Here is a 27,031-nt window from a genome sequence, read left to right on the forward strand (position 1 = left end):
CATTGATAAGCTAGTGGCATGCCTTGAACAATGCTTGGACGCTTACAAGCATTTGACCAGTCTCTTTGGAGTTCTGTTTATGTCAGATCAGGTGTCTAACAGTGATGTCATAGTGGAAAAGGTAAATGCACTCACCACTGCATATCCATTAGACCTGGATATGAACTTTGCCAACAAACTCATCCAATTCAAGTCTTTCATGTCTGACTCTGAGGGTGACAAGTGGCCAACTAAATTGCTTGAGACGTTGCAGACACTTAATCTGCAGTCAGTGTTCCCCAATGTTTTCGTGGCACTTCGGATTTTTCTAACTTTGCCAGCGACAAACTGCCAGGGTGAGCGGACATTATCCCTTTTAGGCAGACTAAAACATTTTGCTGCGGAGTAGCATGTGCCAAACACGTCGCAGCTCATTGTCACTTATGTCAATAGAGTTAGACCTTGTCAGACAGCTGGATTTTGACGATCTAGTGGATTATTTTTCGAGGAGGAAGGCAAGAAAGACACCAATATAGGAAAGGGGGGGGGGGGTGCCTCGAAGAGACATGTGCCCAGGGGCCTCACGGGACCATGATCCGGCCCTGTGTACAGTAAATAACCATCACTGGCGACACAAAAGGCGGTCAGCTTTGGTGCTTGCCACACCCACCCCTTCGCGTGCTGTCTCAGCCTTAAAAGGTGATCGCGAACGCAGCATGCCCCAAGAGTCAAGTGAAGGCCATACGTGCCAGAGGTGCTACGTGCTCCCGCTGTGACCACGAAGCCGCTCTTCCAGTTCTCTGGAATGTGCGTACACAGAGTCGTGACTTCACGGGCAGCTCAGAGGATCCTGGCGACTGACAGTTTCGCGAGTGGAGAAGCGGCCAAGCTTGTTCGACTGCTCTGTTGTGCGCATGCAAAGGTATTTTTTAATTTCTAAACACGAGACATATACTATTTTATTGAAACGTAGATACACGTGGCAAAGTTCTATAATTCATTATCCTGAATGGAAATTGCCGTATTCATAAAAAGTGAACCAGAACCACAATACTTTGTATTTGGCAGTACAGTAAAACCTCTTCATTTGCTGATTTTTCCTTTGCGCAAGTCGATTGTTCGCGATGCTACGTTTGTATACAAGTTTAAATTTAAATTGCAGTCGCGGATTGTGACTCCGTATGCCTGCATCCAAGCTATTTATCAGTTGTGCCGAGAACCACATACTGATCAAGTCTCTTTGTTTCTTGTGGCATTTTCTTGCCTAATTTTTGGTGTTTTTAGCTCCACCATGGTGTCGAAGGGTCAAGTGAGTGGGGGAAGTGAGCTCAAGAGTTTACCTCAAGATGTAATAACTTTTACTTCATTTCGAACAACACCATCACCATCATCACACCCCCATCATCATCCAAGGTAAATAAAACTTAGAGATTTCTTTATTATATGTTGCTGTACTGTGTGTGTTATTATATATTTGTATAATTGTACAGTTGAACTGGAATCGTTGATTCATTTGCTATTAAGATACTGCTGAAGTTTTTAAATGCCCTTTAAACGCCCGTAGAAATAATGATGACAAGAATGATGCCTCCACGTCATTTCTGAGAAATGCAGCAAAGTTCTGGGCCACTGATGCCCAGTCATTGTCAGGTATTGAACATTCAAAAGTGTTCCTTCTGTCAACAAGGACATTATAAAGGTGATCATCATAAGTTATCTACATGTGATGCTGAAAAAAATGTGAGAGACTTAGCCACTAAAATACAATACACTGAGCCTTTAACTAAAATTGGAGGAGATATAGGAAAAATACCATTTGAAATGGCTTGTAAAATTTATAAATATGTATCGCAGTCTAATTAGGAGCAAAATCAAAGACTATCAAGAACAGATGGAAAATTAACGAGTCTAGAGCATGTGCAGAGCTCACCAGCGCCTCTTTAAGTTCACTAACCATCACTCTGTGGATCGGCTCCAAGATCTGGGCTTCAAAGTCGCCAACAAGCCCAGACTGAAAAGACAACTGATTCGATGCTTTACAGAAGCTTAGCAACAGTATGATGGCAGAAACACTCTTACCATTTTTTAAAAAGTAATTAAAACTATGCGGAGAGTATCTCTAAGAAAGCGAGACTTGACTGAAGATGCCGTTTCTCTCACTAAAGCTGTGTTAATGTTAATAATAAAGTAATGCATATTTGAACTTGAATGCTTCAGATGCTCTGATGACTTCGCTAAGAGGACTCCCTGCCCTCAATCCTCAAGTACATCCTTTCAATGACTCCCAATGGCCTCAGATTAAAATAACAAGACATACGAGCATCCCAGAACTACCTCACCGTTGGTCAGACGATTATCTACAATATAAAGCCATCTGAATCAAATGTACAAACCAGGCATCACTCAGCAAAACACAGGAACAGGGTTTCCAGGAGAATGCCATTGAAAATCGCACGAAAACAATGCATGGTACTATCAGGAAGAACTCTCTCACTCTTTGTAGGAACCCAAAAGTCAAGAAAAAGTCAAAGCTGAGTCAAAGGATGAAAGTGCTTCAGATTTGTGTTGCCTAATTTGGCCAGCTTTACATTTCCAAGCAGAACTGAGACGCGGATTTCATGGAATTCTTTGCTCATGAGATACAGTGTTTCCCACGTTTTATTTCCGACTCTGGCAAGCTCAGTTGGCCAATCATGAGTTTTGAACTACTACAATGTGTGGAACAGCAAGGAAAACTATCCTGGAAAACTGAAAATACCATGAACATCCTCACCTGGAGACCGCAGCACAGATGTGTATACGCCTTGGCAGCGTTGAAGGAAAAATAACTGCAATACGAAGCAATATAGACCCCACTTCTTGAGAACCCCGCATAACACACAATACCTGAACGATGACGGGTGAGCAGGGGGCTGTATAGAGATGACTAGACCACAGACACCAAATTACTTTGTCACAGTTTGAGTGACTGTTCTTCCCAGGAAATAAAAAAGGTAGTTGTTTTTTTATATCCTTATCCTTTATTTGGTCATACACCCTCCCTTCTCCCGTCTCCTTCCCCCCTCCCCTCCCTTCATTAACCCCGACCATTGTCCGGAGTGTTGTAGGGAAATTAACTATGGGTACTTTAAACGGACCCCATTATGGAGAGAATTACTAAGAGGGCGCGACCTCTGCTCAATAATTCCTGCGTACGAATCTGTATAACCTCTGTTCTGTTTGAGTTGCGGGTTCAATAAAAAATATGTTTTTTAAATGTATAAACACCTGAGCCACCTACAACCTTTGAATCTAGAGTGGTGCAGTCCTTGTTCATTGTCTGCCCATTGTGTACAATTAATTTAAGCAGGACAAGAGGGTGGAAATCGTGTGGGACAGTTACATTTTTGGCAGTTTAAAATAGTCCCCTCGGAATAAAGGGAAATAGGTGTGCTCAGGAAAGTGTCACGTGATACAACATTGGATGGACTTTCTTTGCGACCTACTGAACAAGCGTGAGCTTTTCTGTTACTGGCTTCCAAGGTTGTAGCTGCCACATGTCAACCAGAAAAAGCGACATACATCATAGAAGGAGAGTCTGTAAAATCCATTGGTCTGATACTCCCCATGTGTAAATGCAATCACGTGGAAGCTGATACCTTGATTTCTAGCGGCGTTAACGACGAACTGGAACACGGTCTCGAGTCTCTGTTTATCTATGCCTCCTCCTTCACCCCACCTGCATTGACGTCAGCAGGACGATATTTTATGTGCCTGTGCTGGTGGTGCTGATTGGAGTCGCGACGGTGGCGTGCTTGGTAGCACTGGTGGTGAATCGCACACATGAGGCTCCTAACAACACCAGTGAGTGCTTGACACCCCGCCCTCCCCCCAACCCCTCTACCACCACCATGATCATTATCATCATCATCTTCATCACCACGTTCACTACTTAAATCAATACGACCACCACCATCGATCACTAACGCCACCGCTACCATGCCCACCTTCACCACCACCGTCACCACCGTCATTTCCACAACCATCAATACCACCATCAAAATGATCCACACCCAGCATCATGATCGGCATGATTACCAGCACTACCATCACCCAGCATCAGCACCATTACAAGCACGATCACTACTGTCATAACTAACCATTGGCGCTTTGTGTCTCCCCAGCCACATCTACCTCCACGCGCTTGGCTCAAACATTCCATTTGGCCTCCTATTACGGGGACCACATGGTCCTGCAGAGGGGACCACGTGGCGCCTTCGTGTGGGGGTTCGGGAAGGCAGGAGCCGAGGTGGTCGTGAGACTCTACAATAGGAGCAGGGACTTGCTACAAGAGCACAGGAGCAACGTGTCGGCAGGTCTCTCTTTCCACCACGCTGCTACCTCGAGCCTCCTTATTCATGAGCGACGTAAAAACGATTATTTGCGGCACCCTTGTTGGTGTGAGGCCCGGAGCTAATTTATCATTGTTCTTCCTGCCCCGCTGGAGTGCCCTTATCCTGGGGTCTGAGTACTAAAGGTGTCAAGAAAATTAAGTGGGATTGGGTAGGACGCATGGCTAGTTGGACAATGTTAAAGAATAATCACGGCGTGGTAGACAAAATAATGTCCAAGAGGATGAAATGGAGTGACTATTTAATTTAATGCGCAGGTGCTAGATAGATGTTTTCATCACAAAATCATAAGAGGCGGTGGTGGCTTGGGAAATCCTTCATCCAGTAGTGGTGTGCCCATGGCTGATGATGATGATGATAAAAAAAATGCTGTCAAGAGGCAAATGTGCTTACCAATGTACTACATAACCAGCTCCCTCATAGCCAGTCCTTTCACACAGGCGTTGTTATATTTAACCTTTCAGTTCACCAAAGGGCACACCCTGTTCACAAAGCGCCAAGGCAGCTGGACACATGATACGAACGCAATAGTATAGTGCTCATTTATTCAGTGCCCTTTAGGCAACCATAAAATAAATAACCCCAATGTGATACATGATATATATATGCCTCTTTCGCAAGAGCGACCTGGGTTATTAATTGCAAGTGAACTGGGTCACGAAGCGAAGGCAAGCGAAAGCTTAAGTTTAAAAAGCTCAATTATTAATCAAGGCCCCGTGCGTGATCAAATATTTTGTTGCAGCACACCGCACTCCAAACCCAGCGACCCGAGTTCGATTCCCACTCATGGTCAATACCAATGATGATTATTATCTGAACCGGTGCTGGGCCTTTCCGAGGTGGACTCGGCCTCAAAGAGTATCTGGTGCAGTGAGTAAACAGCAGCACTGGCAACTGGGCGTGGTTCTGGCCAGCGACCCCCTCTTGTGCCGTGTCAGTGCTCACTAACAACACTTGCCCAAACAGTCGCTTAAGGCCTACTGGTTTACCGTGCGGTGGTGGCTATGCATGCCTGTAATCTAACACTGTAGAAGATTGGTGAATGGGAACGACAGTGTCGCGGTTAGCGCTGCACTATGAACCTAGCGGCCCGAATTCTATTCCCACTCACGACCGCCACCACCATTGACGATTATCTGAACCGGTTTGGGCCTTCCCTAGGTTCACTCAGCCTCAAATGAGTACCTGGTCCGGTGTGTAAAAACATCGCCACTGGGGAGACAAAGGCGGTCGGGCGTGGTGCTGGCCACCCACCCCCTCGTGTGCCTTCGTAGGGGCTCGCTAACAGCACTTGCCCCAACAGTCTGTTAAAGCTTATGCGGGACGTCTTTGTCTTTGTCTAGAGTCACGGACGTGGTCCGTGACCCTGGACCCCATGGATGCTGGGGGGCCGTTCTCTCTCAATGCCACCCAGTGGAGCCCTGTGGAGAGCGGCCCTGGGGGGGGAGTGGCATGGGCGGAAGTTGTGATCAGCGACGTCTGGTTCGGAGAAGTTTGGCTTTGCGGGGGGCAGAGCAACATGCAGATGACTGTGAAGCAGGTGAGCAGGTTTCTCTTCGTCCGCCACTGCCAGTCAGCAAATCCCGACCACCGTCACCCTTCCCCATCCCCTACTCATTAGGCTCATTCTTTGTGGAGGCTGACGCCCTCGCTGGGCAGATGGGGCGCGACGTCTGCCTCCTCCACGCCCTCCTCCACCACGTCGATCGGCTCCCGCCGTGTCTGCGCAGATGTTTGTAAATATATAATAACTAGCTCTACTACCCGGCTTCGCCCGGGACTTGTATCCACCACGGCCGGCCGCCTTTGTCTCCCCAGTGGCGATGTTAATACGCCACACCAGTTACTCGTTTTGAGGCTGAGTCCCTCCCTCACCACTCTCCCTCCCTCAGCACTCTCCCTCCCTCACCACTCTCCCTCCCTCACCACTGTCCCTCCCTCACCACTCACGGCCGGCCGCCTTTGTCTTCCCAGTGGCGATGTTAATACGCCACACCAGTTACTCGTTTGAGGCTGAGTCGACCTAGGGGAGGTTCAAATAATCTTGACCGGTGGTGGCCATGAGCGGGAATCGGACTCGGTTCGCCGGGTTGGTAGCGCAGCGTAGCGTTAACCACTACACCCACCGCTCCTCACACACGACACACGCACAGACACACACACAGACACACACACATAGACACACGCAGACACACACACACAGACACAGACAGACACACACACACACAGACACACAGACAGCATGCTAAGCACTACACTACCGCTCCCCACACACCACACACGCACACACACAGACACACACACAGACACACACACACAGACACACACACACAGACACAGACAGCACGCTAAGCACTACACTACCGTTCCCCCTACACAACACACGCGCGCGCGTCCATAGGTACACATACACGCGCTTGCTGCAGACAGACACTACTTTCAGGGTGCGTACGGCAGTAAACGACTGCAATAATAAAGCGGCAATGCTGCGCGAGGAAGGCCTTAGACCTGCAACACATTTGTGTAATGCGAGCGTAAACATACAAACACATAGAAACACATACACACACATACATACACACAAACACATACACAATACACACACACATACATGCAGACACACAGACACACACATAACACACATACATACACACACATACATACACAGAAACACATACACACACATACATACACAGAAAGACATACACACACATACATACACACACACATACATACACACAAACACATACACACACGTACATAGACACATACATACAGACACACAGACATACACATAAACACATACAAAAAAACGCACATACATACACACACATACATACACACAAACACATACACACACATACATACACACATACATACAGACACACAGACATACACATAAACACATACACACATACACATGACCCGGCTTCGCCCGGGACTTGGATCCACCCCGCCCGGCCGCCTTTGTCTCCCCAGTGGCGATGTTAATACGCCACACCAGTTACTCGTTTGAGGCTGAGTCGACCTAGGGGAGGTTAAAATAATCTTCACCGGTGGTGGCCGTGAGCGGGAATCGAACTCGGTTCGCCGGGTTGGTAGCGCAGCGTAGCGTTAACCACTACACCCACCGCTCCTCACACACCACACACGCACAGACACACACACAGACACACACACAGACACACGCAGACACACACAGACAGACACACACACACAGACAGCACGCTAAGCACTACACTACCGCTCCCCACACACCACACACGCACACACACAGACACAACAACAACAACAACCGCCATTCGCCACTAAGTGGCGGTGACGTCACCACGACGCTTGTGCCAGGCCATGTGCACCTTGAGGCCACGTGAAGTGTCGAACGCCCGCTGGCAGGAGGTCACGGGGCAGACCCAGGTGCCACGGGTCGACTGACCGAGATGACCGAGATGACTGGCTGATGCACCACCTGTGCCCCCTACTGTACCAACTTGCTGTGCTTTAGCCACCCGGCGCTCCGCTCGTTGTTGTGAGCGTCGCTCCTCCGCCCTCCGTTGTTGTTGGAGGGCGACTGCCTCCAACTGCCCAGTAGCGTCCTTCACGAGCCTCCTCCACAGAGGCCGATCTTGACACCGCTGGTACCAGTCATCGGCAAGTCCACTCAGCTCCACGTCCTCCTGTACCACATCACTCCATCTCTTCTCTAGCCCGTGCCGCGCCCGTTTAGCCCCCTCGATCCGGCCGAACAAAAGCTGTTTAGGCATGCGGTGGCTGGGCATGCGGGCTACATGACCCAGCCAACGCAGCCTTGCCTGCCGGAGGAGCTCACTGATGGGACTTTGCCCAGATCTTTCAAGGACTTGTGAGCTCCTCACACAATCCAGCCTGGTTAAACCCAGGATGGATGGTAGGCAGGCCAGCCTAAATGTTTCCAACCGGCGAAGATGCTCCACTAGGGGGGTCCACGTTTCACAAGCGTAGAGAAGGGAGGGAATGACCGTGGCCGAGAAGACCTGAAGCTTCGTGCGGAGCGACAGACCAGGTAGCTTCCACACAGCGTTACGCAACCGATGAAAAGATATTGCCGCTCGACTGATTCGGAGTGAGACCTCTGCTGATAAACTGGAGCCGGTCATAAGCACACTGCCCAGGTATGGGAAACTCTCCACTCTCTCCACAACTGCCCCATCACCAATTGGGAGTTGTGGGGGTGGAGTGTCCGATGGTACAAAATACCCAGGCAGGTGCTTAGTTTTGGTGGGGCTGATGGTAAGGCCCCACCTCTTAGTGGCACGCTCCAGTCTCAGCAGCAGCGTATCCAACTCCTCTTCTGAATGAGCAGCTATTACCAAATCATCGGCATACATAACGTGGTTGACCAATAGGGAGCCATCCCTTGATCGCACCCGGGCGTCGATCAGCCTCCCATTATATCTGTACCAAATGGAAATTCTCCCGGTACAGCTATTGAAGGCTTCACGAACTACGCAGTCGAAATAGATGTTAAATAATGTGGGAGCCAGAGGACATCCCTGTCGCACCCCAAGGTGTACAGGGAAAGGCTCCGACTCCCGGCCACGTAGTTTTACCCGGGCCCGCTCACCATCATGAAGGTCCTTAATGATCGTGAGCAGAGGGTCAGGGACTCCGAAAGCACGAAGAACAACCCAGAGCCCAGTCCTACTGATGGTATCATAGGCCTTGACCAGGTCAATAAAGCAGAGATGTAGGTCTTTTTGGAATTCCCTACACCTCTGCTGTAGCAGACGGACAGAAAATATGGCATCTGTGCAGGACCGCCCTTTCCTGAAACCGCATTGGGGCTCCGCAAGCCTCTCCTCAGCGTGCCTAGCAAGGCGATGTTGAATAATCCTTGCCAGGACCTTACCCGGCACACTGAGGAGTGAGATGCCCCTGTAGTTGTTACAGTCGGTACGGTCCCCCTTCTTAAAGAGGGGGACCACCAGGGCATCCTTCCAGTCCTGTGGAACTCGTCCAGTGGTCCAGACTGTTGTTATGATGTCATATAGGGCAGTCTGTGCACAAACGCCACCCTCCCTCAGCATTTCGCTTGGGAGATCATCTCTGCCCGGTGCCTTCCCTGGTCTCAGACTCCGGATCGCCCTCAGTACTTCCTCAACAGCTGGCACCTCAGCCAGCCACTCACAGGGGGTGACCTCTTCCAATATTTGAGGCACCGCAGCCTCAGCAGGGTTATCTCCACTTTGTGCCATGATGTTTTCCTGGCTGAGAGATTTTCCCTCCCCCAGAACCTCACAGAAATGCTCAGCAAATCTGCAAACCTGTTCCTGGGGGTCAGAGATTGGATCACCGTTTTTTCCTCTAATGATGGTAATAGGTGTGGCGCTGCAGGTTACTTTTTTGATGGAGTTAAATAGTGATTTGTGATCGCGGGCCACTGAGGCAGACTCCATCTCCTCAGCAACCCGCGACCACCACCCATCCTTACAGCGCCTTACGGCTCTCCGAACCTCCGAGCGAAGGCTGCGGTAAACCTCCTCATTCTCTGACGTGGGATGCTGTAGGCGATGAAAGTGGGCCTGTCACTTTTTCTCAATTAACCTGAACACCTCCTCTGTCAGCCAGGGTTTCTGGGGAGGTCTGGACCGCGTACCCAAAGCAGCCATTGCAGCTGCATGAGTCACAGTCTTAAACCTCGCCCATTTACCCTCGACATCAGGTGGAGTGGGGGACGATGCCAACCCCAGCTGCAAGCGATGATGAAATTCTCGCTTGCAACTTTCATCAGCTAACTGAGACCAGGCCACTTTTGGTTGGAATGGGATCCTGGGTGTACACCCACCACCGGAGTGGAAGAATGGCAGGCGCATCTTACAGATGACTAGTCGATGGTCAGAGGGCAGATCAGCTCCACGGTAGGTCCTGGTGTCAAGGACATGGGCTCGCATCCGCTGGTCCGTCACTATGTAGTCCAGCAGATGTTCTTGCTTGGACCCGGCATGTATCCATGATGTTGTGTGGATGCGCCGATGCCGGAAGAGCGTGTTGGTAATTACAAGCCCATGGGCTGCACAAAAATCTAGCAGCCTCCTACCGTTATTATTGAGCTGATCTGGCCCATGCCTTCCAATCACTCCAGACCAGGTGCCAGCATCATGACCAACTCGGGCATTGAAGTCACCCAACAAGATGACTCTGTCCCGAGTGGCCACTTTAGCCAGCACCTGTGACAGGAGGTCATAGAAAGCGTCTGACTCATCGGCTTTGCCTGCATCCCTCCACGAATGTTCGTCTTCGGTGGGGGCATAAGTAACCACGACCACCACTCCTCGCCTCTGATTGATGGGAAGGCGAGCCCAAAGTATCCTGGGGCTTACAGCTTCCCACACCTCACCGCCACGCTCCCACGCCCCCTTCATTCTTTTGTTCAAAAGAAGAGCCACACCCTGTTGTTTGGCAGTCTCCTGCCCCGAGTAGAGGACTGTCCACCCCTCATGGTGGCAGGAGCCAGAACCGGTCCACCGGACCTCCTGAATGCCACAGAGATCCAGGCGGTACCGGTCCAGCTCCCGACAGAGGAGTGGCAGCCTCTCCTCCGCAGTGAGCGTTCGAACATTCCACGTGGCCATCCGCAATGGTTTTTCGTTGTTTCTGGAGGAGCCCCGAGGGTGAAAATTCAATCTCCTGGCTCCGCCAAATGGGGTTTGGCCAGGAGACGTCATAAAAGCCTGACCCCCCGGGGCCTCCGGCACAAGCTTATTAATTACAGGTTTATGTTTAATTCGTAGTTTAGTGGTGGTTAATTGAAGGTGGAGGGGTTACCAGCCCCTCGCACCCGTCCAGAGCCCCCGTTTAGCCACTGTGGTGGTCACAGACGCCATGAGGGGAGAGGCCAATGGGCATTGGCCCTCCCCCCACAGCACTGCCCACGACAGTGTTGCCCGTCCGGCACACACACACAACAACAACAACAACCGCCATTCGCCACTAAGTGGCGGTGACGTCACCACGACGCTTGTGCCAGGCCATGTGCACCTTGAGGCCACGTGAAGTGTCGAACGCCCGCTGGCAGGAGGTCACGGGGCAGACCCACCAGGTGCCACGGGTCGACTGACCGAGATGACCGAGATGACTGGCTGATGCACCACCTGTGCCCCCTACTGTACCAACTTGCTGTGCTTTAGCCACCCGGCGCTCCGCTCGTTGTTGTGAGCGTCGCTCCTCCGCCCTCCGTTGTTGTTGGAGGGCGACTGCCTCCAACTGCCCAGTAGCGTCCTTCACGAGCCTCCTCCACTGAGGCCAATCTTGACACCGCTGGTACCAGTCATCGGCAAGTCCACTCAGCTCCACGTCCTCCTGTACCACATCACTCCATCTCTTCTCTAGCCCGTGCCGCGCCCGTTTAGCCCCCTCGATCCGGCCGAACAAAAGCTGTTTAGGCACGCGGTGGCTGGGCATGCGGGCTACATGACCCAGCCAACGCAGCCTTGCCTGCCGGAGGAGCTCACCGATGGGACTTTGCCCAGATCTTTCAAGGACTTGTGAGCTCCTCACACAATCCAGCCTGGTTAAACCCAGGATGGATCGTAGGCAGGCCAGCCTAAATGTTTCCAACCGGCGAAGATGCTCCACTAGGGGGGTCCACGTTTCGCAAGCGTAGAGAAGGGAGGGAATGACCGTGGCCGAGAAGACCTGAAGCTTCGTGCGTAGCGACAGACCAGGTAGCTTCCACACAGCGTTACGCAACCGATGAAAAGATATTGCCGCTCGACTGATTCGGAGTGAGACCTCTGCTGATAAACTGGAGCCGGTCATAAGCTCACTGCCCAGGTATGGGAAACTCTCCACTCTCTCCACAACTGCCCCATCACCAATTGGGAGTTGTGGGGGTGGAGTGTCCGATGGTACAAAATACCCAGGCAGGTGCTTAGTTTTGGAGGGGCTGATGGTAAGGCCCCACCTCTTAGTGGCACGCTCCAGTCTCAGCAGCAGCGTCTCCAACTCCTCTTCTGAATGAGCAGCTATTACCAAATCATCGGCATACATAACGTGGTTGACCAATAGGGAGCCATCCCTTGATCGCACCCGGGCGTCGATCAGCCTCCCATTATATCTGTACCAAATGGAAATTCCCCCGATACAGCTATTGAAGGCTTCACGAACTACGCAGTCGAAATAGATGTTAAATAATGTGGGAGCCAGAGGACATCCCTGTCGCACCCCAAGGTGTACAGGGAAAGGCTCCGACTCCTGGCCACGTAGTTTTACCCGGGCCCGCTCACCATCATGAAGGTCCTTAATGATCGTGAGCAGAGGGTCAGGGACTCCGAAAGCACGAAGAACAACCCAGAACCCAGTCCTACTGATGGTATCATAGGCCTTGACCAGGTCAATAAAGCAGAGATGTAGGTCTTTTTGGAATTCCCTACACCTCTGCTGTAGCAGACGGACAGAAAATATGGCATCTGTGCAGGACCGCCCTTTCCTGAAACCGCATTGGGGCTCCGCAAGCCTCTCCTCAGCGTGCCTAGCAAGGCGATGTTGAATAATCCTTGCCAGGACCTTACCTGGCACACTGAGGAGTGAGATGCCCCTGTAGTTGTTACAGTCGGTACGGTCCCCCTTCTTAAAGAGGGGGACCACCAGGGCATCCTTCCAGTCCTGCGGAACCCGTCCAGTGGTCCAGACTGTTGTTATGATGTCATATAGGGCAGTCTGTGCACAAACGCCACCCTCCCTCAGCATTTCGCTTGGGAGATCATCTCTGCCCGGTGCCTTCCCTGGTCTCAGACTCCGGATCGCCCTCAGTACTTCCTCAACAGCTGGCACCTCAGCCAGCCACTCACAGCGGGTGACCTCTTCCAATATTTGAGGCACCGCAGCCTCAGCATGGTTATCCCCACTTTGTGCCATGATGTTTTCCTGGCTGAGAGATTTTCCCTCCCCCAGGACCTCACAGAAATGCTCAGCAAATCTGCAAACCTGTTCCTGGGGGTCAGAGATTGGATCACCGTTTTTTCCTCTAATGATGGTAATAGGTGTGGCGCTGCAGGTTACTTTTTTGATGGAGTTAAATAGTGATTTGTGATCGCGGGCCACTGAGGCAGACTCCATCTCCTCAGCAACCCGCGACCACCACCCATCCTTACAGCGCCTTACGGCTCTCTGAACCTCCGAGCGAAGGCTGCGGTAAACCTCCTCATTCTCTGACGTGGGATGCTGTAGGCGATGAGAGTGGGCCTGTCGCTTTTTCTCAATTAACCTGAACACCTCCTCTGTCAGCCAGGGTTTCTGGGGAGGTCTGGACCGCGTACCCAAAGCAGCCATTGCAGCTGCATGAGTCACAGTCTTAAACCTCGCCCATTTACCCTCGACATCAGGTGGAGTGGGGGACGATGCCAACCCCAGCTGCAAGCGATGATGAAATTCTCGCTTGCAACTTTCATCAGCTAACTGAGACCAGGCCACTTTTGGTTGGAATGGGATCCTGGGTGTACACCCACCACCGGAGTGGAAGAATGGCAGGCGCATCTTACAGATGACAAGTCGATGGTCAGAGGGCAGATCAGCTCCAGGGTAGGTCCTGGTGTCAAGGACATGGGCTCGCATCCGCTGGTCCGTCACTATGTAGTCCAGCAGATGTTCTTGCTTGGACCCGGCATGCATCCATGATGTTGTGTGGATGCGCCGATGCCGGAAGAGCATGTTGGTAATTACAAGCCCATGGGCTGCACAAAAATCTAGCAGCCTCCTACCGTTATTATTGAGCTGATCTGGCCCATGCCTTCCAATCACTCCAGACCAGGTGCCAGCATCATGACCAACTCGGGCATTGAAGTCACCCAACAAGATGACTCTGTCCCGAGTGGCCACTTTAGCCAGCACCTGTGACAGGAGGTCATAGAAAGCGTCTGACTCATCGGCTTTGCCTGCATCCCTCCACGGATGTTCGTCTTCGGTGGGGGCATAAGTAACCACGACAACCACTCCTCGCCTCTGATTGATGGGAAGGCGAGCCCAAAGTATCCTGGGGCTTACAGCTTCCCACACCTCACCGCCACGCTCCCACGCCCCCTTCATTCTTTTGTTCAGAAGAAGAGCCACACCCTGTTGTTTGGCAGTCTCCTGCCCCGAGTAGAGGACTGTCCACCCCTCATGGTGGCAGGATCCAGAACCGGTCCACCGGACCTCCTGAATGCCACAGAGATCCAGGCGGTACCGGTCCAGCTCCCGACAGAGGAGTGGCAGCCTCTCCTCCGCAGTGAGCGTTCGAACATTCCACGTGGCCATCCGCAATGGTTTTTCGTTGTTTCTGGAGGAGCCCCGAGGGTGAAAATTCAATCTCCTGGCTCCGCCAAATGGGGTTTGGCCAGGAGACGTCATAAAAGCCTGACCCCCCGGGGCCTCCGGCACAAGCTTATTAGTTACAGGTTTATGTTTAATTCGTAGTATAGTGGTGGTTAATTGAAGGTGGAGGGGTTACCAGCCCCTCGCACCCGTCCAGAGCCCCCGTTTAGCCACTGTGGTGGTCACAGACGCCATGAGGGGAGAGGCCAATGGGCATTGGACCTCCCCCCACAGCACTGCCCACGACAGTGTTGCCCGTCCGGCACCGCGAGGAGGTAGGAGGTTGTTTTGCCAGACAAAGCACACACAAAACACACACACAGACACACACACACAGACAGCACGCGAAGCACTACACTACCGTTCCCCCTACACAACACACACGCGCGCGTCCATAGGTACACATACACGCGCTTGCTGCAGACAGACACGACTTTCAGGGTGCGTACGGCAGTAGACGACTGCAATAATAAAACGGCAATGCTGCGCGAGGAACGCCTTAGACCTGCAACACATTTGTGTAATGCGAGCGTAAACACACAAACACATAGAAACACATGCACACACATACATACACACAAACACATACACAATACACACACACATACATGCAGACACACAGACACACACACATAACACACATACATACACACACATACATACACAGACACACATACACACACATACATACACAGAAAGACATACACACACATACATACACACATACATACAGACATACAGACATACACATAAACACATACAAAAAAACGCACATACATATGTAATGTAGTAACTCGGCGGGAGACGACTTCACGGGTAACACACTCTTTATTTTATCAAACTTGGTTACAGGTGACTAACACCTACTTTATATCTCGGGTGACAAACACCCACTTAGCTACTTGGCGACTAACGCCCACTGAGCTACTCGGATGACCCACATCCACTTAGTACTCGGGTGACAAACACCCACTTAGCTACTTGGCGACTAACGCCCACTGAGCTACTCGGATGACCAACATCCACTTAGCTACTCGGCGACTAACGCCACTGGGCTACTCGGATGACCAACATCCACTTAGTACTCGGGTGACAACCACCCACTTAGCTACTTGGCGACTAACGCCCACTGAGCTACTCGGATGACCAACATCCACTTAGCTACTCGGCGACTAACGCCACTGAGCTACTCGGATGACCAACATCCACTTAGCTACTCGGCGACTAACGCCACTGAGCTACTCGGATGACCAACATCCACTTAGCTACTCGGCGACTAACGCCACTGAGCTACTCGGATGACCAACATCCACTTAGCTACTCGGCGACTAAGTCTTCAGCTCCGTCTTCGGGTCTTCAACTGGGTAACTCTCCCCGAGTGCTCTCGCGCGTCCCCATTTATACCCCACCTGCGGACGTCGCTGCGAGCACCCACTTATTCGACCAATCGCCGGGCGCTGGCTACGATCCTCTTTTCCCACATCTCATCGTGCCTCACCACTCACTCCGCGCCGCCCCGTCATCTGTCACTCCCGGCGCGCGCGTCCACACCACGCCCACAACGCGTGCCCAACCCCGCACCCCGCGCCGCCCCGTGATCCATCACTGTCACAGTCGGCGCACGTCAATACCACCACTACATCACCCCCTACCACATAGCTCGCAGCCGCCCCGGCTGCTATAAAAATATACAAACCCCCCCTGTGTGCCCCGTAACACAACACAACAACAAGAACAACAACTAAGCTAACAACACAACACGACGCGAACACTACCATCCGCAACCCTCAACCAATGCCACCGCGACAATAGAACAATATATACAAACCGGCGAGTGACAATAGCAATGTGTATGCAAAAAAAAGAAAATAAATGGAAAAATTTTTTTTTTTCTTTCGACTCGTGCAGTGTCCCCTTTTCTTCCGAGCGTCCCTACAACGGGACATTACCCCGGCAGAGGGGAACACCGGGCGAGCTCGGTGTAGAGCAAAAAACGTCTTCATGAAAATTGTTGAGACCTAGCCCGAGTCCGCCTTGCCGGTCCGTCGTACGGCACCAGACGCGGTTGAACGTCCGGTGGTGCCGGCGGTTCAGGAAGACATCGGCCAGGCATCGAGGACTCGTGCGTGCCCCGGGGTTCAGGCTCTCGACGGTCAGCAGCCGTCAAGCCCGAGGCACCTGGGGGTGGGTCAGGTGGAGACACGTGAGGATCAGCCTGCGACACCTCCCTCCCCGAGCCGACGGTCACATCACACGCCCGGTCGTCACGGCACAGAACGGGGTCACACGGTGCCGCATAGGGCTTCAGTCGGGAGGGGTGCACATACCAACGGCGTTTCCCCCATTTAATCTGTATACTCTGGGGTCGTGCAACCCGCACAATTTCCACCGGTCCCCTCCAAGGTCTCAACAACTTGGGGGACGTAGCCAACGGTGCATGTGGACAATGCAGCCAGGCCTTATCGCCTGGTTTCCAATCATGCGTATGCACCCTCCGCTCATGCAATTTCTCGTTTGCAATTTGCCGCGACCGCGAATTCAACCTTGCCGCCTCCCGCGCTTCAGTCAATTTGGCGATATTAAATTTGATGTGGTCTGCCAATTTAGATTTTGCCCGTGGCTGGGAAATCCCCAGTTGGACGTCCACGGCCGGATCGGCCTCCCGCCCGTACATAAGACAAAATGGGGAAAACCCCGTCGCCGCATGAGGGGCCATTCGATAGGCCGCGAGTACCCCCGGCACCTGTAAGTCCCAATCAACCTGATCGTCGCAGACCTGTTGGCACAACATAGACGTAATCGTCCTGTTCAGACGCTCAACCATCCCGTCAGTCTGCGGGTGGTAGGGGGAAGTACGCACTTTCTTTGTACCCAACAGGTCGCACACCTCGCGCAACAAAACGCTCGAAAAATTCTTCCCTTGATCCGTCAGCAAGCGTTCGGGGGCGCCCTTGTCCAACACATAACCCTGGACAAAGGCGTCCGCCACCGCCGCAGCCGACTGGTTGGCGAGCGGCCATGCCATAGGCCATCGGGTGAAGTATTCCACGCCAACCAGCAGGAACCTATTTCCCCTTGGTGTAACCGGAAAGGGCCCCAAGATGTCCAACGCTACCAATTCGTTTATACGCGAAACCTGAATGGATTGCAGCGGTGGATTAGCTGCCAATGGTGGCGGTTTCCTTTTGGCGCACCCTACGCATCCCTTAAGAATATTCGCCACGTCGTTACCCATCCCCGGCCAATAATAGTCTCGCTGGATTAGGGCGAGCGTTTTGTGAAAACCCAGATGCATGAGCCGTTCATGAGCTGCCAGAACAACCCTACCCCGCATAGCAACAGGCACAACGAGCACGTGACGCCGGGACATGTTGTCCCACCTCATCAAAAGGCCCTGTCTGCACACCCAGGAACCGACCCGCGCCTCCCCTTCTTCGGGAGCGCCAACTTTCCGACGCAGCGTAAGTAGGGAGCTGTCGGACATCTGGAGGCGGCCCCACTCAATGAGGGGCAACGACAACAGCGAATCCCTCCCCGTGGGGGCGTCCTCTCCCGGGGTGTCAGTGGCGGCGAGCGCAACTCCCGGGGTGCCGGCGACCGGGGGTTTGCACCGCGCTGATCCCAACAAACATGTGCAGTCCGTGCACGGCGGCAACCGCGACAAGGCGTCCGCGTTTGAGTGCCGCAACCCCTTGCGGTAAATCGTCGTGAATTGGTAGTCTTGAAGGACCTCCAACCATCGGGACAATTGGCCCGATGGCTGTGCCACGTATTGTAGAGCCGCATGGTCCGTCCGGACCGTAAAATGACGGCCGTAAAGATACGGCCTGAATTGCTGTGTAAAAAACACAATGGCTAACAATTCACGACGAGTTACGCAATAGCGTTGTTCTGCGGGGGAAAGAACCCTACTACCGTAGGCGACCACCCGTTCAACCCCCCCGACCACCTGTGAGAGCACCCCCCCGATACCCGTATTGCTGGCGTCCGTGTCAAGCAAAAACGGTTGTGTGAAATCGGGGTAACACAAGGGGGGAGCCTGCACCAAAGCGTCACGGAGGGGAAAAGCTGCGTCCGCCAAGGCGAGTAGTGCCGTGCGGTAGGCTAGCGTCGTTTCCCCAGCCACCTTCCGCCGATCGTAGAACTGGTGGCGACACGTGGAGGGCGGCCCGAACACCTTCGCCATCAGGTGTAGTGCGGCCTGGAGCGTAGAGCGGGACGACCTTGCAGCAGATGTGAAGGCTGCAAGCGCGTCGTCGTCAAGCATCGCTGGCAACGCACGCAGGGCAGTGGTGTCGGACCACCCCGACATCTCCTGATGAGCGAGGAACCTTCGTTGGAAGGCTCCCCAGTCGCCCCCATCCGCCTTGAACGCCGACAGCGCGGGCAATCTTTGCTGGAGGACCCGATCGTCGTCGACGTCGGAGAGATTTTCCCGCGCTCCGCTGGAGTTGTGTAAAATGTCGGCTCGGTTGTCAGGCGCAAAATGGAGGGCTCCGGCGCGCGCCGATGACGTGGGCTGCGCTGCGCGGAGGTGTCCGGCCACGTGGCGTCCGCCTTTCCCGCCAATCGGTGGCGGCCCCCCAAAAACGGCGGCAACTTCCAGACTTTTGGCGCGAAGCGCCTTTTGGCGGGAATCCTCCAACGTCGCTTCCTCCACGACCCCCGCAGCCGTTTTTTCCGCTCGCCGGAACGGAGATGTCGGCCAAGACAGCGGCGGCGGCGAGTAGCAACTCCGCCAACCGGGAGTGCGCGTCCTGGAGGCTGGTGTCGGAGGCAAGCGGAGCGTCGGCCATCACCGCGAAGTGCTGCATCGGCGGCAACTCCTCGTCCTCTACTCCCGAGGTCGGTGTCCCCGGTACGCCGTCGTCATCCCGACCTCGCTCGTGGGTACGGGTAGTCTTCCTTGTGTCCATACTTCTTGAAGACAGGTTTACTTCTGACGCCAGTTGTAATGTAGTAACTCGGCGGGAGACGACTTCACGGGTAACACACTCTTTATTTTATCAAACTTGGTTACAGGTGACTAACACCTACTTTATATCTCGGGTGACAAACACCCACTTAGCTACTTGGCGACTAACGCCCACTGAGCTACTCGGATGACCCACATCCACTTAGTACTCGGGTGACAAACACCCACTTAGCTACTTGGCGACTAACGCCCACTGAGCTACTCGGATGACCAACATCCACTTAGCTACTCGGCGACTAACGCCACTGGGCTACTCGGATGACCAACATCCACTTAGTACTCGGGTGACAACCACCCACTTAGCTACTTGGCGACTAACGCCCACTGAGCTACTCGGATGACCAACATCCACTTAGCTACTCGGCGACTAACGCCACTGAGCTACTCGGATGACCAACATCCACTTAGCTACTCGGCGACTAACGCCACTGAGCTACTCGGATGACCAACATCCACTTAGCTACTCGGCGACTAACGCCACTGAGCTACTCGGATGACCAACATCCACTTAGCTACTCGGCGACTAAGTCTTCAGCTCCGTCTTCGGGTCTTCAACTGGGTAACTCTCCCCGAGTGCTCTCGCGCGTCCCCCTTTATACCCCACCTGCGGACGTCGCTGCGAGCACCCACTTATTCGACCAATCGCCGGGCGCTGGCTACGATCCTCTTTTCCCACATCTCATCGTGCCTCACCACTCACTCCGCGCCGCCCCGTCATCTGTCACTCCCGGCGCGCGCGTCCACACCACGCCCACAACGCGTGCCCAACCCCGCACCCCGCGCCGCCCCGTGATCCATCACTGTCACAGTCGGCGCACGTCAATACCACCACTACACATACACACACATACATACACACAAACACATACACACAGATACATACACACATACATACAGACACACAGACATACACATAAACACATACACACATAGACATGACCCGGCTTTGCCCGGGACTTGGATCCACCACGCCCGGCCGCCTTTGTCTCCCCAGTGGCGATGTTAATACGCCACACCAGTTACTCGTTTTGAGGCTGAGTCCCTCCCTCGCCACTCTCCCTCCCTCGCCACTCTGCCTCCCTCACCACTCTGTAGAGGACGTGAAATTTGTATGAATTTACCTCAGAGTGGCGTGGTGGGTGTCGAGGCCTAGCACCGTGCAGAGCCTCCCGCCTCGCCTGATTTTCCCACCCGGCTGACACTGGGTACGGGTGCCGGTCCCCCCCCCCCCCCCCCCGCGCTATTAAAAATGGCGTCCACCCCGCGGCGAAAAGTTGCTACTCGTTGCCAGGGGCAACCGCCGTCCAATGAAAGCGGCGAAGGCGTCGCTACCCGTTGCCAGGGGCAACCGCCGTCCAATGAAAGTGCGTATGGTCCGGCGACACACACACACACAGACAGACAGACAGATTCACGATTGTATATATATAGATTTACCACGCGGCATAGCTAAATAATATTGTTTAAACATAATTTCCGCATGGCTCCTAAGAGCTCGCTTAGAGGTATTGAGTACCGACTCTCTTGCATGTTGTTTTACATGCCTTGAAGTCGCTGCGTGGCTTCTTGACAACAAAAACTAATTCTGTGCAATTCTTGTTTTAATGGGAGTGGTTAAGAAGGGGTAGGGGTTGTGATAGGGGTAATGATAAGAGGAGTAATGGGAGTAGTAATAGAGGTAGTGGTATGGGTAGTGATAAAATAAGTGATAGGTGTAGTGGTCGAGTAGTGGTCGGGGTAGTGGTAGGGGTAGCGATAGGATTAGTGATAGGGGTAGTGGTAGGGGTAATGATAACAGTAGTGATATGGGAAGTGATAGGGTTAGTTGTAGGGGTAGTGATATAAGTAGTGATAGTGGTAGTGATAAGAGTAGTGATGGGGTGATGATAAGGGCAGTGATAGGGGTAGTGATAGGACTGGTAATAAAGGTAGGGGTAGTGATAAGAGTAGTGATAGGGGTGGTAATAGGGACAGTGATAGATACAGTGATAGAGGTAGTGATATTATTGATAGGGGTAGTGATAGTGATAGAGGTAGTAGTAGTAGTGGTAGGAGTTCGGGTAGCCCTAGTCGTAGCTTTGAGGTGGGGCAGGGAGTAGCAGTAGGATGGGCTAGGGCAGAAGAGATGGTGGCTGTTTTAAAGGAGGAGCAGAATCTGCAGGTTGTTATAGTGAACATGTTGTTTTATGTGCAGCGAGAGTTGTTCCAGTGAAGAGGAACTAGAAGGGAAATGGAACGAGAACGAGACTAGGCACAGGGCGAGGGAGTAACAGAGAGGGGCTCGAGAGACTTGGAGTGAGGAGGGCGGGATGGAACCGAGAAAGAAATGAGACAAGCAAGATATAGTGTGATAAGACCATTAAATGAATGAAAGTAAATATGCGGTAATTTGTTCTGCATTGCCTGCAAGGCGCCCTCGCGTTTGTGCTGGCATCATATATGCAGGAGAGAAATCTTGCGTAAAATAAATCAGATTCACTCGCATGTAATATTACATGGTTAGTATCTATGTAGTGGGTTCGAATTAGGTGCACACACACGCAGCTTGGAGGCAACACTTATATATTAAACGGTAAGTAATATAACACTACATGAGGTGGTGACCACCTTCCTCAACTCACTAACACTCTGGAACGCGACACAGACTGGACCAGGCAGGCAATGGCCTGCCTGGCCCAGGACGACGACTCGGGACTTGACGACCGATGATGTCTTCACTTCGGAGTACAGTACAACAGCCTCGCTCTGCGTTCACACCACGCTTATATCTGCTTTGGCGTGGCCGGCTCCGCCCAGGCGTGGCTGGCTCTGTCCAGGCCACGCCTCCCTTCCCAGGCCACACCTCCCTTCCCCCACCTCTGGGAAGGTCCGGATCCCTCCACCACGTGACCCCCCAAGCACCCCCTTGGGCCCCCAGCCCTCGTACGGGCCGACACAGTAGTGACCGTTCTATGTCACTACATCACCCCCCCCCCCCCCTGTATAAACACACAGCCGTCCCCGGCTGTAACACAACTGTGAAACATCGAAAAGGTGTGCCTCCGAACCAGCAACATCAATAAATAACCGGCGACCGATAAGAAATACAATCACGTAATATACACAGAATCGACGAGGGTGAAAGGAAGGAAACCGCATAGAAAATGGGGAATTAACAACAAATATACATGAAAACTGGCTAACCCACTTACGCTCCAGCACAGCCTCCCCGTGAGAATCACTCATGCACCGACATGTGAGTGTGGCCATTGGAACGACGGCGTAGGCAAAGAGCAAGGAGTCTGAGAGGCATGTAGAGCAGCCAGTCTTCAACGAGTCCATGTGGCCGGGCCTGGGGAACCAGAAGCGGCCCAAAGGGCACGGCCCCTCCCCGCAGGAGTCAAGAACAGGAGGAGCAGGAGTAGCTGACGCATGCTCCACTCCCTCCCCCCCCAGTCCGTAGCCGGTCGGCATAACCGGCGACTCCAAGGTGCCAGGTAGATACTGCCTCCTGTGACGAGAAACAAACCCTCCTGAGGCATCACTCAACGAACACTCGCCTCCGCTCTTCGGACATGACAGTCACCCAATAGCACCCCCCCCCCCCCCGCCTTTCCGATATGGCGTCTCCATCCTAAAACCCGCGCACGTCGGCCGTATCGGGGGGGGGGGGGGGGAATTTCCATGTTACCACCCCACCGCCTTTCCGACGCGGCATCGCAACCAGTAGCACGCGTCGGCCATATCGGGGGGGGAATTTCCATGTTACAACCCCACCGCCTTTCCAACGCGGCGTCACAACCAGTACCACGCATCGGCCATATCGGGGGGGAATTTCCATGTTAGCACCCCACCGCCTTTCCGACGTGGCATCACAACCAGTAGGACGCGTCGGCCATATCGGGGGGGAATTTCCATGTTACCACCCCACCGCCTTTCCGATGCGGCGTCACAACCAGTAGCATGCGTCGGCCATATCGGGGGGAATTTCCATGTTACCACCCCACCGCCTTTCCGACGCGGCGTCACAACCAGTAGCACGCGTCGGCCATATCGGGGGAGAATTTCCATGTTACAACCCCACCGCCTTTCCGACGCGGCGTCACAACCAGTAGCACGCATCGGCCATATCGGGGGGGATTTTAACCCAGTCTTTCTCCAAGACTCGCATCGCAGCATATAGCTGTACCGACCGAGCTGAGACGACCCATCGTTCACTTACTGCACAACATGCACGCTAACAACTGAGGGATACAGTCCCAACGTAACGGGACAACTCCACCTGAACACTACGAATCTCCAGCCCACTTTTTCAACGCGCCTCGGAGTGTCTCACTCTCCGGGCCGTCAGGTCAAGCCATCAGACACAGCATGACGGGACCACACTCTCTGAGCCATGTGAGCGCACAGCCCACTAGGCTAGACAAACCACGGAGTGTCTCAATCTCTGGGCTGTCAGGTCAAGCCGTCAGACACAGCATGACGGGACCACACTCTTCTGAGCCATGTGAGCGCACAGCCCACTAGGCTAGACAAGCCACGGAGTGTCTCGATCTCCGGGCTGTCAGGTCAAGCCGTCAGACACAGCATGACGGGACCTCAATGTTCGTTTTAGACACGCAACTCTCACTGGGCCATCCTGGTCAGGATCTGCGCCCCAAGATAAGTGACAGCCAGCACCACAATTCCAAATCCCTGGCAGCATGTCACCATCGCAATTTAACACCATCACAACACATAGAATTTGAATTATGATCCCCCACAGAACTGATCCAATGCCGAACAGGTACGCACAATTTGTGACGATCCCGAATATTCAATGGTCACAACAATACACCTCACATCCCGTATCCGTACACATCATCTCTGAGACTCGCATTGCAGCATGCAGCTGTACCAACCGAGTGGAGAGAGCAACGCAATTTGACGGCAATTAACGGAAACGCACCCCCGATCAATGTAGAACACAAGGGGCATTCCCGCACAAAAGACATCATCTGTGCAACAACGGACAGGAACCAACCAGTGAGTTTGAAACAAACCGAACCTGTCATTTCAAAATCCCCTTCAACATTAACCATGGGACTCAGGGCATTCGAATTTTGAGAGCAAAAAAACTAGACACAAACCCCGAGAATCGCCGAATTGATTAATACAGTATATGCAGTATACGAAGTTCGTACAGTCAATCATTTGGCGCAATGCTCCATACGGTCTGTACATTGGCAACAATGACGATCAAAGTTTCTGACAGTTACACATGACAATCACGAGCGAAACTCCATACAGTATACATAATAACAATGGCGATTTCGCAACAAAACGACGTAACAACACGAGTCATTAACACGGCAACCTACAGGATATCAACGGAGCTCGGGACACCAAACAACGAATTAATCATTAACTACACCCAGAAGATACCGATCTCGACGTCGTGATTAACAACACTGTTACAAGCAGACACCCGCATTGAAGCCGCGTCAATTTATCACGCACACAACCGGACGAACACGCTCCGCAAACCAGCGAGTTAAAAAAAACACCTGCGATCGCAACCCGGCACACGCAAGATGGGTGAAGTTATTATTATTTTTCTTGGGTGCTTGTCATGTCACGACTCGCCTGGCGACTGTGAATAACGGAGGGTGGCAAGGTGGAGCACTGGGACGGCCCGAAGAATCTTTCATGGTGAACACGGCCTGCTCTTGCGAACCCATCCACCTCTCGCGCTCGAGCAAAAGACTGGAACTCCCCCTCTGCAGGCGTTGATGTCGGCGGGAGCGGCATTTCGGCAGCAGGAGCGGTGTTTTGGCGGGAACCGCGACCCGACCAGCCGCCGAGTTGGCGGGAGCGGCGTTTTGGCGGGAACCGCGAACCGACCAGCCGCCGAGTTGGCGGGAGCGGCGTTTTGGCGGGAACCGCAACCCGACCAGCCGCCGAGTTTGCGGGAGAGGCGTTTTGGCGGGAACCGTGCCCCGACTAGCCGCCGAGTTGGCAGGAGCGGCGTTTTGGCGGGAACCGCGCCCTGACCAGCCACCGAGTTGGCGGGAACAGCGCCACGATCAGCCGCCAAGTTGGCGGCCCCACCGCGTGGCCCGCATGCCCGGGCCTCCCCCCGCCAGCCCCCGCAGAGACGACGGTGTCCTCTCCCCGCGGCTCCATCGCTCCGTTCCCGATGGCGGCGAAGCAGCGGTGCGATGCCAGTCCCACCGCTCCGCGTGCAGCGCCATCTCTCTCTCTCTCTGTCACCGGGGCTGCCATCCCCGGGGCTGTCCGAAGGATGGTCGTCACACCATCCCCGTCGTACGAAGGCGTCCAGATGAGTTTTGTATTTGTTTTTCGTGTGCCCATTTTACTTCCCTAGGATAACACCTAGCAATATTTATATTTCCACAACTTCTGACGCCAAATGTAGTGGGTTCGAATTAAGTGCACACACACGCAGCTTGGAGGCAACACTTATTTATTAAACGGTAAGTAATATAACACTGTACATGAGGTGGTGACCACCTTCCTCAACTCACTAACACTCTGGAACGCGACACAGACTGGGCCAGGTAGGCCATGGCCTGCCTGGCCCAGGACGACGACTCGGGACTTGACGACCGATGATGTCTTTACTTCGGAGTACAGTACAACAGCCTCGCTCTGCGTTCACACCACGCTTATATCTGCTTTGGCGTGGCCGGCTCCGCCCAGGCATGGCTGGCTCTGTCCAGGCCACACCTCCCTTCCCAGGCCACACCTCCCTTCCTCCACCTCTGGGAAGGTCCGGATCCCTCCACCACGTGACCCCCCAGGCACCCCCTTGGGCCCCTAGCCCTCGTACGGGCCGACACAGTAGTGACCGTTCTATGTCACTACATCTACATGGTTTCTTCATACGAAAAGAAAATGTGTTTGCCGCGCGGCATAAAGAAATAAATAGACGATCGTTTGACTGCATTTTCACACATGGTGCCGAGCATTCGTCCAGTGCTATAAGTGCGGGGTAAACAATTTACTTGTAACACTCGCACGCATATTACCATACATTCCTCAGAGTTTCGGCGAACTAAAATGTTTGCTATCGCTAAAATAAATAAATATACATCATAAACGTTTTTTTGGGTTATATCGCATAAATTTTAATGTGTAATTTACCCACTATCCGACAGAGCCAATAAGTAAGGGTTTCCACGTCAACAAAACGTGCCAATTAGTTAATACTTCAGCACACCGGTCTGTTGGAGAGTAAACCCATGACATCTACAATTTGAGTAAGACATTTTGCTGGAAATTACAACCAGTTTCATCAGGCGATTTGCCACAATTGTGAAGACATATTCCTGTTTCGGTTTTAAATAGAGTAAAGGGGATGTCATCACTGTGAGCTATC

At 52.9% G+C, this 27,031-nt stretch overlaps 1 protein-coding gene across 3 annotated transcripts in view; it reads left to right on the forward strand.

The window, feature by feature from the left end:
- The first annotated feature begins 799 nt into the window (after window positions 1-799).
- LOC144738264 (sialate O-acetylesterase-like) overlaps window positions 800-27,031 on the forward strand; it is a 36,368-nt gene continuing 10,136 nt past the window's right edge. For 2 of the 3 annotated variants that reach the window (XM_078621281.1, XM_078621284.1), the window contains exons 1-5: window positions 800-901; window positions 1,264-1,392; window positions 3,713-3,822; window positions 4,143-4,334; window positions 5,714-5,910. In XM_078621281.1, the coding sequence (XP_078477407.1) occupies window positions 894-901; window positions 1,264-1,392; window positions 3,713-3,822; window positions 4,143-4,334; window positions 5,714-5,910 (636 nt within the window). In that variant the 5' untranslated portion in view covers window positions 800-893. The remainder of the gene's footprint in view (window positions 902-1,263; window positions 1,393-3,712; window positions 3,823-4,142; window positions 4,335-5,713; window positions 5,911-27,031) is intronic. The other variant, XM_078621282.1, reaches the window with a different exon arrangement.

The sequence above is a fragment of the Lampetra planeri genome, chromosome 79 (genome assembly GCF_965212315.1).
Source record: "Lampetra planeri chromosome 79, kcLamPlan1.2.h2, whole genome shotgun sequence".
Taxonomy (NCBI): domain Eukaryota; kingdom Metazoa; phylum Chordata; class Hyperoartia; order Petromyzontiformes; family Petromyzontidae; genus Lampetra; species Lampetra planeri.